General features: G+C 44.9%; 1 protein-coding gene across 1 annotated transcript in view; it reads left to right on the top strand.

Annotated features, from left to right (window-relative positions):
• The window catches only part of Cit (citron rho-interacting serine/threonine kinase), a 171,778-nt gene that overhangs the window by 33,726 nt on the left and 124,518 nt on the right, over window positions 1-13,534 (top strand). The window contains exons 6-9 of the mRNA XM_040731524.1: window positions 2,603-2,745; window positions 4,599-4,689; window positions 11,559-11,762; window positions 13,099-13,252. Of these exons, the coding sequence (XP_040587458.1) occupies window positions 2,603-2,745; window positions 4,599-4,689; window positions 11,559-11,762; window positions 13,099-13,252 (592 nt within the window). The remainder of the gene's footprint in view (window positions 1-2,602; window positions 2,746-4,598; window positions 4,690-11,558; window positions 11,763-13,098; window positions 13,253-13,534) is intronic.

Genomic DNA, 13,534 nt, shown 5'->3' on the forward strand with positions numbered 1-13,534 from the left:
TACCACTGAAGGGAACTCAAGCAGGAATGCCTTTTGCTTGCTTGGTCTCAGGCCGATAGCCAGCTACTTTCCTTCCATAGCCCAGGCCCACCTGCTTAGGGATGGTACCACCCTACAGTAGTTGGGAATGAAGAGAATGCCCCACGGACATGCCCACTGATGGAGGTATGATGGGTCCCTCAGTTGAGGGTCCCTCTTCCCAGGTGTTGGCAACTGTGCTTAGCATCACACTTGCTTAGAGCTTTTCTCTCAAGATGACAGGAAAGGCAAACAGCAGTTGGAAGGGTAACAGAATTCACATCCCAGAGCTGGCTGCTTAGGTGTAGGGTTTGGTAGGTGTGTCAATCACTTGCGTCATTGCCATGGCTATATACTTGGCAAGAAGCCACAGAAGGGAGGAAGGCCTTTATTTCATCTTACTGTCCTGCATGGCAGGGGAGGAATGGCCGGTGGGGTGGGGTGGGGTGGCGCCTCATACCGTATCCGCAGTCAGGAACCTAGAGATGAACACAGGTACTTAGCTCTCATTCTCATTTTATTCATCCCGGGACCCCAGCCCGTGGAGTGATGCTGCCCACATTCAGGGTGGCTCTTTCCTCTTCAGTCAAAACTTTCTGGAAACTCTATTCCCCCCTCCCCCAGGTGTGTTTCCATGGTGATCGTAAGTGCAATCAAGTTGACAGTTAAGATGAACCATCACAGAGGATTTAGTGTTTCTTGACAGAAGTGCATTTGAAAAAATGTCTTTTCTGGAAGGGATTGGACACAGGCTGGCACTGGCCACCAAAGTGGACCTTAGAGCAAAGGGCAGGAGAACTCCCAGGGGAGCAATTGCCGCTGCAGCTCAAGTGGGTCCTAGCTTCTCTCCAGCCAGAAAAGAACCATGCAGTGGTTCAGCTCCAGGCACCCAGCCAGGTCCTCAAGCAGCCTTGCAAGCGGATTAGTCTTATCTGGAGTTTCCAGGGGAAGACCATGAAAGGTTGAGAAGTGAAGTCACCAGGTGAGTCAGACCAAGCTGACTGGCCTCCATGTCATGCATTGACTCAGAAAAATTTTACATCTGGTTTTCATAAGAAAAGATGAAGGAGGATTGGGGACTTAGCAAAGTGGGTAAAAAGTGCTTGCTGTGCAACTGTGAGGGCCTGAGTTCAAAGCTCCAGCACCAATGTAAGCCAGATACATAGCGCGAGCATCAGATGTGTAGTGTGAGCAGCAGCAGGCGCAGTGTGAGCAGCAGCAGGCCCAGTGTGAGCACCAGATGCACAGGGTGAGCATCAGATGCACAGGGTGAGCATCAGATGCACAGGGTGAGCATCAGATGCACAGGGTGAGCATCAGATGTATAGTGTGAGCAGCAGCAGGCCCAGTGCTCCTACAGGGAGGTGGGAGACTGAGGCAGGAGAGTGTCTAGATGAAGAGAGCCGGTTCTTCTGGCTCTGTGCTGGCAAACCACAGAGACCCTGACAAGATTGGAGTCAAGGACTGATACCTGTTGTCCTCTGACATCCATTGTGTGTCATGCAGGCTAAGTGTACCAACATTTACACGTGTACAAATGCTTGTGTGTGTATATTTGTGAACGCACGGAGGCACACATGCACACGCTTGCATTGATGATTTTCACTCCTTGGTAGATTCTCTGGCTGTCCTGAAGCCTGATCTGTAGACCAGGCTGACCTCAAACTCAGAGATCCATTTGCTTCAGTCTCCCAAGTGCTGGGGTTAAAGGTGTGCACCACCACCACTGCCTGGCCTCTTTTCTTATAAAGCATTTTAGCTATATATTCTGATTTATTTTTCATATACATCAAAAATGTAATTTTTTTTCTAATGAAAAAGGGAGGTTATTCTTTATCCTGTACAGAATGTTGCCTTCTGTGATATGGACAGCTTTCCACAATGGTATGAATAACTGGAATCATTTGTTTTTAATATCCAAGAGTCATAGCCCATGATTTAGAGGTATCATGGTTTCTTATGGATAGGCCTTTGGATGATTTCCAGGTATATTTCCCTTGTTATAAACCATCCAGTAGAGAATCTATTTATTTATCTATCTTTTATCTATCTTTTAAATTGTTCAGAGTGGAATAGCTAGGCCAAAGGATATATATATATAGTTAAATTTTTAATTGAGATCACTGATTGCCTTTCACACTAACTGTAAAAGGGAAGGATTGTATTGCATTTACCACACATCTCCTATATTCTGCTGTGTGCTGAGGGGAATACAAAATGAATGTTAGTGCAATTGTTGCCCTCCAGGAATATCCATCTATGTGGTGTACCTGATCCTAGGGAATGTCTAGGGCATCAGTTGGGTGGGTGTGGGAGGGGGTGGATTTTTCAACTTCTCGGGCTTGCCTTGCCAGCATCATGCATGGTGTCTGGCTGTTCTTGCAACCCCTCCATTCTTGTGGGTCACATATGCAGTTTCTATAGGGCAAAGACCTTATCCTACGTCTTAGGATATGTGTCACACATCCTCATTGCTTTCTACTGGCTTTGGGTTACAACATTGTTAGATGGTGTTTGAGGGGTCAGTTGAGGTGTTCCCTTCAAGGGGTGTGTGAAAAATGGATAACTTTGGTATTCTCTGCAGGTTATGGAATATCAGCCTGGAGGGGATTTACTGTCACTTCTGAATCGATATGAGGACCAATTAGATGAAAACATGATTCAGTTTTACCTTGCTGAGCTGATTTTGGCTGTTCACAGCGTGCATCAGATGGGATATGTGCATCGGTAAGTGGGACTCCTAGGAACATACTGAGAACTTTTCCGTATCATGCAGAGACCCATGCACCGGTAACTGCATAGTAACTTGAGGGTCATAAGAAATCTTCATTTAGCCAGCCTGCCTGTGATTGGTTAAAAGCTTTCCAAAATGGCTGTCATCTTAGCATGCCCATTCAACCATGGAATAGAGCTAGGATTGCAATGTGCCTGTTTGCTGGTGAGATCTAGCTATCAGATGTAACCAGTAGGACCAGAATTCCCCCCCCCTCCTCCTTTGGGCCCTTTGGGTTATATGGTAGGAAAACTGGTAGAGGGACTGGCACATATCCTGGGAACAAAAGATGATGTTAACAAAAGCTGTTAATCAGTTTCCTTTACTGTACCAAATACTCAACAGGTAACTGGAGAAAAGGTCTCTTCTGGCTCACCAATTTGCAGGCTCCATTGGTTTCCTTGTTCTTATGGTAGAGTAGTAACACTCACCTTTAGCTGAGACACAAAAAGAGACGGGAGGAGACAGGTCCCACAGACGGTTTGATTCTGAAATTTTCCTTCACAGCTCATATGTCTCGGTTGCTTGAAGCGATCGGGTCACGAGGGCTCTGATTTCACTAATGGGTTAATATATTGAGGGAGTCATACCTTGTTGGTGTTTTATGGGGTTCTGGTAACTGGGAGGTGGGGCTGGTTGGAGGAAGTCCATCCCTGGAGGACGCTTTTGAGATGCATACCTTGTCCCTGTTCTCGGTGGCTCTGTTGTCACCAGAGTGAACTGCTTTGCTTTGTTACATGCCTGATGCTGCGATCCTCCACCCTCTTCAGGCTCAAAGCAACAAAGCCGCCTAACTGTGGCCTCAAACTTATGCAGTGGGGAATGAAGGTGGCTTTTCTGTCCTAAGTTGCTTTCTCATCTATGAGAAGTGACCTGACGCTACCCCACTGGGTCCCATCTCCCATAGGTTCCACTTTCTCCCTGTTGTGTCACGCTGAGGTGTTGCTAGAGATTCCTGCAGCTGCCCAGATAAACACACAGAGATGCTATATGAGTTATGATGACTAGGGCTTCTTATTGACTAGCTTTGTCTTATTTATTAACCCATTTCTATTAATCTAAGTATTCCCACATGGTCTTATCTTACTAGAGAAGGGTCCAGACCTATTACTCCTTTGGTGGCCTACATGGCAACTCTAGCCGACTCCCTCTGCCAACTTTCCCAGAATTCTCCTTGTCTCCTAGTCCCGCCTATCTTCCTGCCTCATTGGCCAAACAGTGTTTTATTCATTAACCAATAAGAGAAACATATATACAGAAGGACATCCCCCATCACTGAGGTCCAAGCCTTTAACACATGGACTTTTGCAGGTTACTCAAGATCCCCATCATAGGTAGCACTTTTTACTGCCAGCATAGTAAGTTACAAAGACATTCTGCAGAAGTCTTGGTCCTCAGGTATCTCTTCACATCCTTTCTTTACCTCAGAGTCATATACAGAGATAGCAGATATAGATCATATATTACATATTATATATATCGTGGGGATGTAGAATTTGGGATAAAAGACTTTCCCATTTGTGAACCTCGTGACCTCGGTGAGTTCTTTAGGTTTTTTGGTCTCAGTTTTTGAAATATAAAATGTGAGCCTCTGGTAGAAATAGTCATCTAATAGCATCACATTTGCTTTTTCTCCCTCACTTTTAAAAAAAGAACTTTTCAAGATGGGTACTAGTCATTCCTATCTCGCAGTAGGAAAGGTCTGCATAGCGTAACACATGAGCGAAGATTTTCGGCTGAGTTGAGGCCCGAGGCTGGTTGATCGACACAAAGACAATGCTAACATAAGACCTCGACTTTCTTACAGAGACATCAAGCCTGAGAACATCCTCATCGACCGAACAGGACATATCAAGCTGGTGGATTTTGGATCAGCTGCTAAGATGAATTCAAATAAGGTGATTAGAAAAAACGGCATGAGCCAGCTTGGAGGGGTGGGGTTGTGCTGCAGAACATTCCATGGCCCTCGTGGATTTGGTGGATGGGAGGCAGCAGTGGTGAGCAGCATTTCGGAGCCTCAGCTGTCAGTGTTTGACTGGGGCAAGGTTGGGGTGCAGGATGTCCCCCAGACAATGGTACCCTTTGTTATACCTGCTAGTACCCTGCCAACTGTCTGAGTATTCTTATATTTTCACTGAACAAAAAAGGGGAATGTTCACTTTTCCCCCCTTACCTCTTACAGAGACTGTTTTCTCTTCCATCACCTAGATTTATTTTAAAATACTTTGATGCTACGTGACCTTCTTTTTCTTAACTGCTCTCCATATGCAGCAAAATTGAAATTAGTCATTGGAGAATTTTAACTAAATATCTTGAAGCATCAAGAACTGATGTTCAAAATGCCATTTTCAAGTCTTGGACTTTCAGTAAAAATTAAATTGTGTTCCCTGCGCTGGTTAGGAAGCCAGGAGAGGAGCAGGTCAGCACCGAGTCTACTCTCATGAAAGATGACAAAGTTACAAAGATAAGAATGTAAAATCCTCTAATAAAGTTGGCTCATCCTAAAATGTGAATTTCAAGGGCAGCTATGTAGAAAGGTTCGGGCTGAGGAGAAAGTCGACTTAAGCGGTAAGCCCGATTTCACCACTGAGCCACTGGGTAACTTGGCAAATCCCGGGGAACTCGGCTGTTCATCCTTTCTCCAGAAGACACAGATTCTACTTAAAATGCATAAAATCGAGGCAGGAGAAAGCACTCTTCAGAACACTTCCCAGGCCTGAGACTTAAGTCCTTTATATGAAGGACAATATGTAAAATTACTTTTTCATCCCCAGATTCCTCTGGGAAAGGTGGATATTATTAGGTTGATATTAGGAAAGGCTTAGAGCTGTGTTAACTCTGTGCACTTTGGAATCCGGCCTGTGTGTTCTGCAGCCCCGAGAACTTCTCGAGGTAACTTACTTGGCATTTAGGCCTTTAGAAAAACAGAATCTCAACGCAGTCCAAACTCCACTCCAGCATTACTGTTTTCCCTCTTTAGGTTCTGTTGTTTTAAAGGATTTATTATTACTAGTTTTATTTGTGTCTGTGTCCTTATGAATGTGTCACATGTATGCCTGTCTGAGGAGGCCAGAAGAGGGCGACAGACAGAAATCCCCCCAGCTAAAGTTACAGGTTGTTGTGGCTGCCTGGCCTAGGTGCTAGAACTCAAACTTGGGTCCTCTAGAAGAGCAGCAAATGCTAGCAGTTGAGCCGTCTCTCCAGCCCCTCAGGTGATATTCCTATAACTTATTTATTAAGAATTATGTATCCAGGGGCTGGTGTGATAGTTCAGGGTGTTAAGGCACTCCCTGTCAGTTCTGATAAACTGAGTTTGATCCCGGGGCCCACATGGAAGCCAGAGCTACACAGAAAAATTTTGTCTTGTAACCCCTCTCCCGAATAAATAAAAACTAATGGGTGTTGAGGGTGTAGCTCAGTGGTCGAGAAAGCACTTTGCATGGGATGAGACCCTGTGTTCCGTCCGCAGCACCTTTGTTTCCGGCCACCCCAGTCATGTAACTTAGAAATAGATATGAAAGCTGGGCAGTGGTGGCGTACGTCTTTAATCCCAGCACTTAAGAGGCAGAGGCAGGTGGATCTCAGTGAGTTCAAGGCCATCCTGGTCTACAAAGCTACACAGAGAAACCCTGTCTTGAAACCCCCCACCAAAAAAAAAGGAAAAGAGAAAAAAGAAGAAATGAAAGCTCAGACATTGAATTTAGTGGAGTAATGCACAGGGGATAAATTAAATAGCATAAAACTTTTATAGGGTTCAGAAACTCAGTTTATATTAATGACAGTTATAACCTAATGTGTTTAGAAAAAATTATAATATAGTGTAACCTTTCGCCATTGCCATTTGAGTTTAGACAAGTGTTCATTATGGGGAACTGTGCTATGCATTATTGGATGTTTAACTGGGTCCTTGATTTCTACTCACTAGATCCAAACACTACCCCTCCACTCAGTTATGACAGCCCCAAATGTCTCCAGAATACCCTGGGGTGGAAGAAAGAAAACTACCATGGGTTAAGAATGGTGGTTGTAGATTAAAAAGCTTCAGGGAAATAATTACAGTTGGCAATATGTGTCTGCAGTAAGAATAGCCCATGGGAGAAAGAAGATTATGATTTATCATCTCTGCTCCATAAATAAAGAGCAGTGAAGAGTAAGACCCCAAGCTGTGAATGGTGGCTTAGGCTTTAATGCCAGCACCCCGGAAGCAGATGCAGGGGGATCTCTGTGAGTTAGAAACCAGCCTAGTCTACGTAATGAGTTCTGGACTAGCCAGGGTTCCATAGTGAGCTCTTCTCTAAAAGACATGTAAATCCCTGACCCTGTAGCCAGCTGGAGTCACTCTCTTTAGAGAGTTCTTCAAATTTTCATCTTGTGGTGCTTCAAAACGCCTTCTTGAGTTCTAATTGTAGCAGCCTTCACTCCAGGTGGGAGATGCTCAGGTTCATTTTGGTCCAGGAGTCAGTGCTCAGACACATTTTTGAACACTGTGCTAGTCTCCTCCCTGTGTTTTTAGGGCCAGAGAGTGTAAAGTAGATAAAGATAAGTTTAATACTTTTTTAGTGTTTTATCTTGTGTGTGTGTGTGTGTGTGTGTGTGCGTGCGTGCACGCGTGCACGTGTGCTTGTGTATGCACATGTGGAAGTCAGGATAACCTCCAGTGTCACTCAGTGTCTTTCTTGTTTGATCTGGGATCTCTTAGTTATCTCGAGGCTAGCTGGCTTGTGGGTTCCTGGGGACTCTCCTGTTTCACCCTGAGTCAAGGTAGGCTTGGCTTTAGTGGATTCTGGACCTAGAGTTTTGGTCCTTTGGCTTACACTACAAGCCCTTTACCCACCGAGCCATTTCCCCAGCCCCTCTAGCAGTGTCTGAAATGTAAAGGTCTTTGTTGTAGAAGAAAAGCAATTTTCAATCCAGAGCAAGTATGGATATAGAACTCAAAACGGTTTCATCTTTTTGATTAATCATGAGCAGACAGCTGAATGTGTTTGTGTTGGATAGGGTGCCTCGTAGGCCTAACATAGGTTCTGCTTGTTTTCTGTACTTTAACTACACTATAAAAACACAGTCTGTGGGCTGTGGAGATGGCTAATTTGGTAAAGGACGTGTCAGGTAAGCATGAAGCCTTGAGTTCAATCCCACGTGAAATCCCAGAGCTGGGGAGGCTGGCACAGATAGCTCTCCAGGATTGGTTGACAGCCAGCTGAGTTGAAATAGTGAACTCCAGGTTCAGTAAGAGATCTCGGCTCAAAAATCAAGGTAGAGGGCTGGCACAATGACTCAGCGGGTAAGGGTGTTTGTTGTCATATCTGAGTTCCATCCCTAGGACCCATTTGGAGGAAGGAGAGTACTGCAGGTTTTCCTATGACCACCACACCCTCAGTGCTGTGGTGTGTGTGTGTGTGTGTGTGTGTGTGTGTGTGTGTGTGTGTGCTGCACCTCCCACATGAATATAACAAAAAGAAAGTAAGGTGGAAAGTGATTGAAGATACCCAAGTTGCCCTGTGGCCTCTGCTCACACATGTACAGACAGGCCCCCAATGCATATTTGCTGAACTTCCTGCGTTCTACCCGAGTCTACTGACCTTCATTCCTTTGCATTCTAGATGTCTATGATCTTCCACGAGCTGAGTTTTTTTTTCCTGTTGTCTTTATCCCCGACTTCTTATTCTGAAGGCAGCTTTTGTTTATTTTACCTTAGTCAGCAGGACCGTGTGCCCAGTGTCCTCAGGACCCTGGGTGTGACTTAGACCCAATTCCCTTATAGAATCAGCGAAGGGCCAACAGCTATCCTGTCTCATACGAAGCTAGTTGTAAAGGGCTTGTAAAGAGAGTGGAGTATGCATGCTAATCACCTTCTGAGGACCTGGAGACCCAGAGGCAAAAATTCTTTTCAGGTTTATGTAGGAGCAAAGATTTCTTCCATTCCTGTGATTTTCCTAGTCTCTCTCCTGTGTATTTATAGACAGACATACATATATAATATAGACACACAGAAATCACTCCTGTGTCTCTGCCCTCCCCTCTCTCTCCACCCCCTCTGTCAGGCCCACACTCTGGTAATGTAGGTTTTCCCAGCCCTCAAGCCAGAACTTAGAGAAACGAAAATATTCAGGTACTTCTTCAGGGGCGTGTGTGTGTGTGTGTGTGTGTGTGTGTGTGTGTGTGTTTTACATACATGTGTATATGTGGGGTTGTGTGCCTGTATGAAATGCTGTTGCTCAATGTGAGAAGTACCAGTGTCACCCTGTTTTCTGGATCAGAGGCCAGGAAAACCTACAAGAGAGTGTGGGCCTGAGGAGAGGGGTTGAAGGAGAGGAAACAGGAGATTTCCAGGAATGATTTCAGTATTCCTGTACTATATGTACACGTGTGTATGTGTGTCTATAAATATATAAGAGAAAGAATATGAAAGCTATAAGAATATTCTGATATTCCTATTATATATACATGTGAAAAAGAGGAATGGGATAATGTTTTGTATGTTCATACACACACACACACACACAAATACTTAAGTAGAGACTAAATGAGAAGGAATGGGAGAATTACAGGGAGAATCTCACTTCTTGGGTAGGAGGATGGACAAGCTTTATGTCATGGCTGAGAGCCTCATCTGACCCCATCACTGAGGAGGGGGCTTTGTAGTGCCCGGCTCTAAACATCCTCCTCCCTCTCAAAATTGCAATCAAAGCAAACATGCTATCATTCTCTTCCTCCTTGTCTCCTCCTCCTCCCCCTCTCATCCTCCTACTTTTCGTTCTTGTCCTCCTCCTCAACCTGCTCCTCGTCCTCCTTGTTCTCCTCCTCCTCATTGGACCTTCTTGTCCTCTTCCTCCTCCTTATCCTACTAGTCCCCCAATCCTCCTTGTCTTCTTCCTTCTCCTCCTCCTCCACCACCTCCTCCTCCTCCTCGTCTTCCTCATCCTCCTTGTCCTCTTCTTTTCCTCCTCTTCTTCAGCAGGTCTTACTGTACAGGCGCTGGTTGGTCTACAACAGAGCTCTTACACTACTACACCCAGCTTAAATCTGCTTTCTTGATTTGAGGTTTACCCTTGAGGGAGTGTGGCCATATATTCAGGTCTTTGGGCTCTGTCAGGGCACTTTTTAATCCTTTGATGATGAGGTTTGTTTGTTTTCCTGCACCATCTAACTGCTGATTATGGGAAAGCCATAAATGCTATGGTGACAGGGTCAACACTGCTCTCTGAAGTCAGGTCCCTCTGCTCTGATGGGCAGGAGGATAGACAGGTATCTTCTCATCATCCCATTTCTTGCTCAGTAAAACTTGAAAAACAGTTTTGAAGATCAAATGGACTGCCGACTTGCTGGGTCACCTAGTGAGGGTCAGGGGGTCTAATCTTTGATCAGCATCATTTAAAGAAACAACGACATTAAACACTAAAACACAAACTCTTAGGAGATGAGGACGGTCCCTGTTGTGGAATATGCTTGGCTGTGTTGGAAGACTTCCTGCAGTGTCCTGGTCTGCCTTTGCCAAGGGCAGTGCTCGGGCAGTGGTGGGTTGGAGAAACCTGGTTTCTGAACAGAGAGGGGACCACAGGAGCAAATGAGTAAGGTGACCTCATTAACGTGCAGCCCAGGTGGGATACTCAGCATACTGTGTCCTGCAGGTGGCCTGAAGTAGAAAATGGATATCCAGGCCATCTTTTTTTTTTCCAGACTTGAGATGTAGCCTGACTTCATGCTGTTTTTGTGTTGCCAGCTAGACTCCTGTTTTTCATTAATAGATTGATCTTATATCGTAATCCATGTTTAGGCTTTGCTTTGCTGTTTCTCTCTCTGTCTCTGTTTGTCTGTCTGTCTGTCTGTCTCTCTCTGTCTCTCTCTTCATGTGTGGTATATGTGAGTGTGCTTGCATATGTGTGCATGGACATGGGGGCCAGAGGTCAACACAGGGTCTCTCCTACTATTCTCTACTTTGTATTTCAAAGGGTCTCTCACTGAAGCTGGGGTTCACTATTTGACTAGCCTGGGGTCCCCTTATATAAGATTTCCCAGTGCTAGGATTATAGGTGCACTCCCACATTCAATTTTTTTTTTAAATGTGGGTTTGGGGATTTGAACTTAGGTCTTCATTCTTGTACAGCAAACACTTTACCAACTGAGTCATCTGTCCATTTCAACTTTGACATTGTTTTTGAGTAAAAGAAGTTCAATCAGGGGCTGGAGAGATGGTTCAGTGGTTAAGAGCCCTGACTGTTCTTCCAGAGGACCTAGGTTCAATTCCCAGGATCCACATGACAGTCCACAACTGTCTGTGACTCCAGTTCGAGGGGATTTGACACCTTTACACCAATGCACATAAAATAAATTTAAATAAACTATTAAAAAAGAATTCATAAAAAAATACATCCTATCAAGTTAGAGCTGGAGCTTGGAGTACTTGGAGTACTCCAGGGATGGAGTACTTGTTTATTTTTTGTAAGACCATGGGTTCAGTCCCTTAGTTTTGGCAAGAAGTTCTGTTGTAACAGTAACTTGTACCAGAAAATCCGTCTTCACTTAGCATGTAATGGAACATCAGCAAATCCTATCCATTTGCCTTTGGATTGTATTATGTTCCTCCTGCCCTTTTAAAAGTTAGCCAACCATTGGCATTTCTCAATGGCCTGCGACTTGACAGAAGGTGTAAGTGCCTAGGTGGATGGTAATCATTGGCAAATCTGTTGGCATCTGATGCAGGCATCGGCATCTACTGTAGGGTAACCGAGCTTGTGCTGTGTTCATTTTATTTACGGGTCTTTAGGTGGATGCCAAACTCCCCATTGGGACCCCAGACTACATGGCTCCCGAGGTGTTGACCATGATGAATGAGGACCGAAGAGGCACCTATGGCCTGGAGTGTGACTGGTGGTCAGTGGGAGTGGTCGCCTATGAGATGGTTTATGGGAAAACCCCATTCACTGAGGGAACCTCTGCCCGCACCTTCAACAACATCATGAACTTCCAGGTGAAGGCACCTTAGAATTTGAAGCCACCTTTGAGGGTAAAACGCCACTGAGGGCACCATTCAGGGCAGTTCTTGGCATCGCAGTGGACAGTCATCATGAGGGCACCTTGGCATTTTTGGTAACACTAAAAAGAGAAAAATGGCTGCCATCTTAATTCCGTGTTTTTATTTATTGTGAAGTGCATCTTGAGTTCACTGTTGCTAACTGTGCATAGGTGTGAGTCTTGGCATCAGTGAGATAGCTTATTGGCTCCCTTCTTTTTCAAACAACCCACCTCACACGCTGATGAAGAAACCAGACAGGACCGACTGAGTGAACGGCCTGAAACATCACAGGCCTTCCGTCCTGCTTGGAAGCTCATGATTCCCAAGAGGGGGGGAAGTGAGCAGATTAGTTAGAACTAAAGCAGCGTACACATGTGTATATACACACATGTATAAAGTAGAATTAAAACCACTTTCTAATAAGTATACTTGCACTCCATTAAGCCTGTTTCTAAAGGACGTGATGAACCCATTTTTTAGTTTTAGCTTCAAGGAGAAAAGAGGCCTCATTCCCTCTGATTTTGTGTCTCATCCAATTTTCATTTTCTTGGAATGGTTGATGCATATTTTTTTTAAATGTGCAAACACTGTTACTGAGGCTTCTCTTGAGTTGAAATTTCCCTCTAGACAACTCTTGGAGCTCATTTCCATCCTCCATTTCAGTCCACTTGTTCAGGAATTCAGCTTTGGAAGAGCTGTACTTGGTACCACGTCAGCAGTGAAGAGCTGGGGGCCATCTTCAGCTTCCCCCCACCATCCCTCAGAAACCCTTGGGTGGATGAGGCAGGTGGATCCTTTGCTCTGTTCTGAGTTTGAGTTGCGTTATCTGATAACCCTGTTTCAAAAATCCAAAAGCAAGCAGAAAAAGGCGGAGTGTGGCGGGAGTGTGTGGAAGGGAATGTCAGGCAGGAAAGTAGCCAGGGAGAGCTGGGGTGGGGTGGCTGGTGGAGGGAGTTCTAGGCTGAGAGAACAGCATGAGATGTACAGGGAGCTTGAAATAGCCCGCCACCGTTGGACAACAGAGAGATGGGGGCGTGGGGTTAGATGGCAGAGGGAAGCATGGGTCAAGCCACGAGGGACATTGAACCCCAACAAAAGAACTAGGTCTATTGATGTGTGCAGGCCACTTATTTCAGGAACATGCCTTTGGTCTGAAGTTAGGAGGGCACAAAACTTTATTTAAAAAAAAAAAGAATGAAAAGAACTTACATGTATGAGAAGTCCTCTCTTCACTTCAGGACATAAACTGAATCACTGCTAAAGAAATAATTAAAAAAATTTTTTTGAACAGAGGTTTTTGAAGTTTCCGGATGATCCTAAAGTGAGCAGTGAGTTCCTAGACCTGATTCAGAGTTTGCTGTGTAGCCAGAAAGAGAGACTGAAGTTTGAGGGTCTCTGCTGCCACCCCTTCTTCTCCAGAATCGACTGGAATAACATTCGGAACTGTAAGTAGAGCATGCTCCTTCAACTTGTGTTTGGGATGGAGAAGTATTATAAGGCAGTAGAAATTGCCATAACGGCTTTGATTATTTACAGCCATAGAAAGAGCTAATGATGCAGCTGTCTGAGTAATAATGGTCTGCACAGAAGTGGGTCATTTATTTAAAAAGAAAAAAAAAAAAAGCTCTGTCTCTCCATGGCCCTCAGAACATTTCTGAAGTTAGAGATGCAAATGGTGGCCTTCAGAGGTTGTCCCTCAGTTTGACAGTTTCCTCCAAGAGGAAACA

The sequence above is a fragment of the Mesocricetus auratus genome, unplaced genomic scaffold (genome assembly GCF_017639785.1).
Source record: "Mesocricetus auratus isolate SY011 unplaced genomic scaffold, BCM_Maur_2.0 Super-Scaffold_100025, whole genome shotgun sequence".
NCBI classification, from domain to species: domain Eukaryota; kingdom Metazoa; phylum Chordata; class Mammalia; order Rodentia; family Cricetidae; genus Mesocricetus; species Mesocricetus auratus.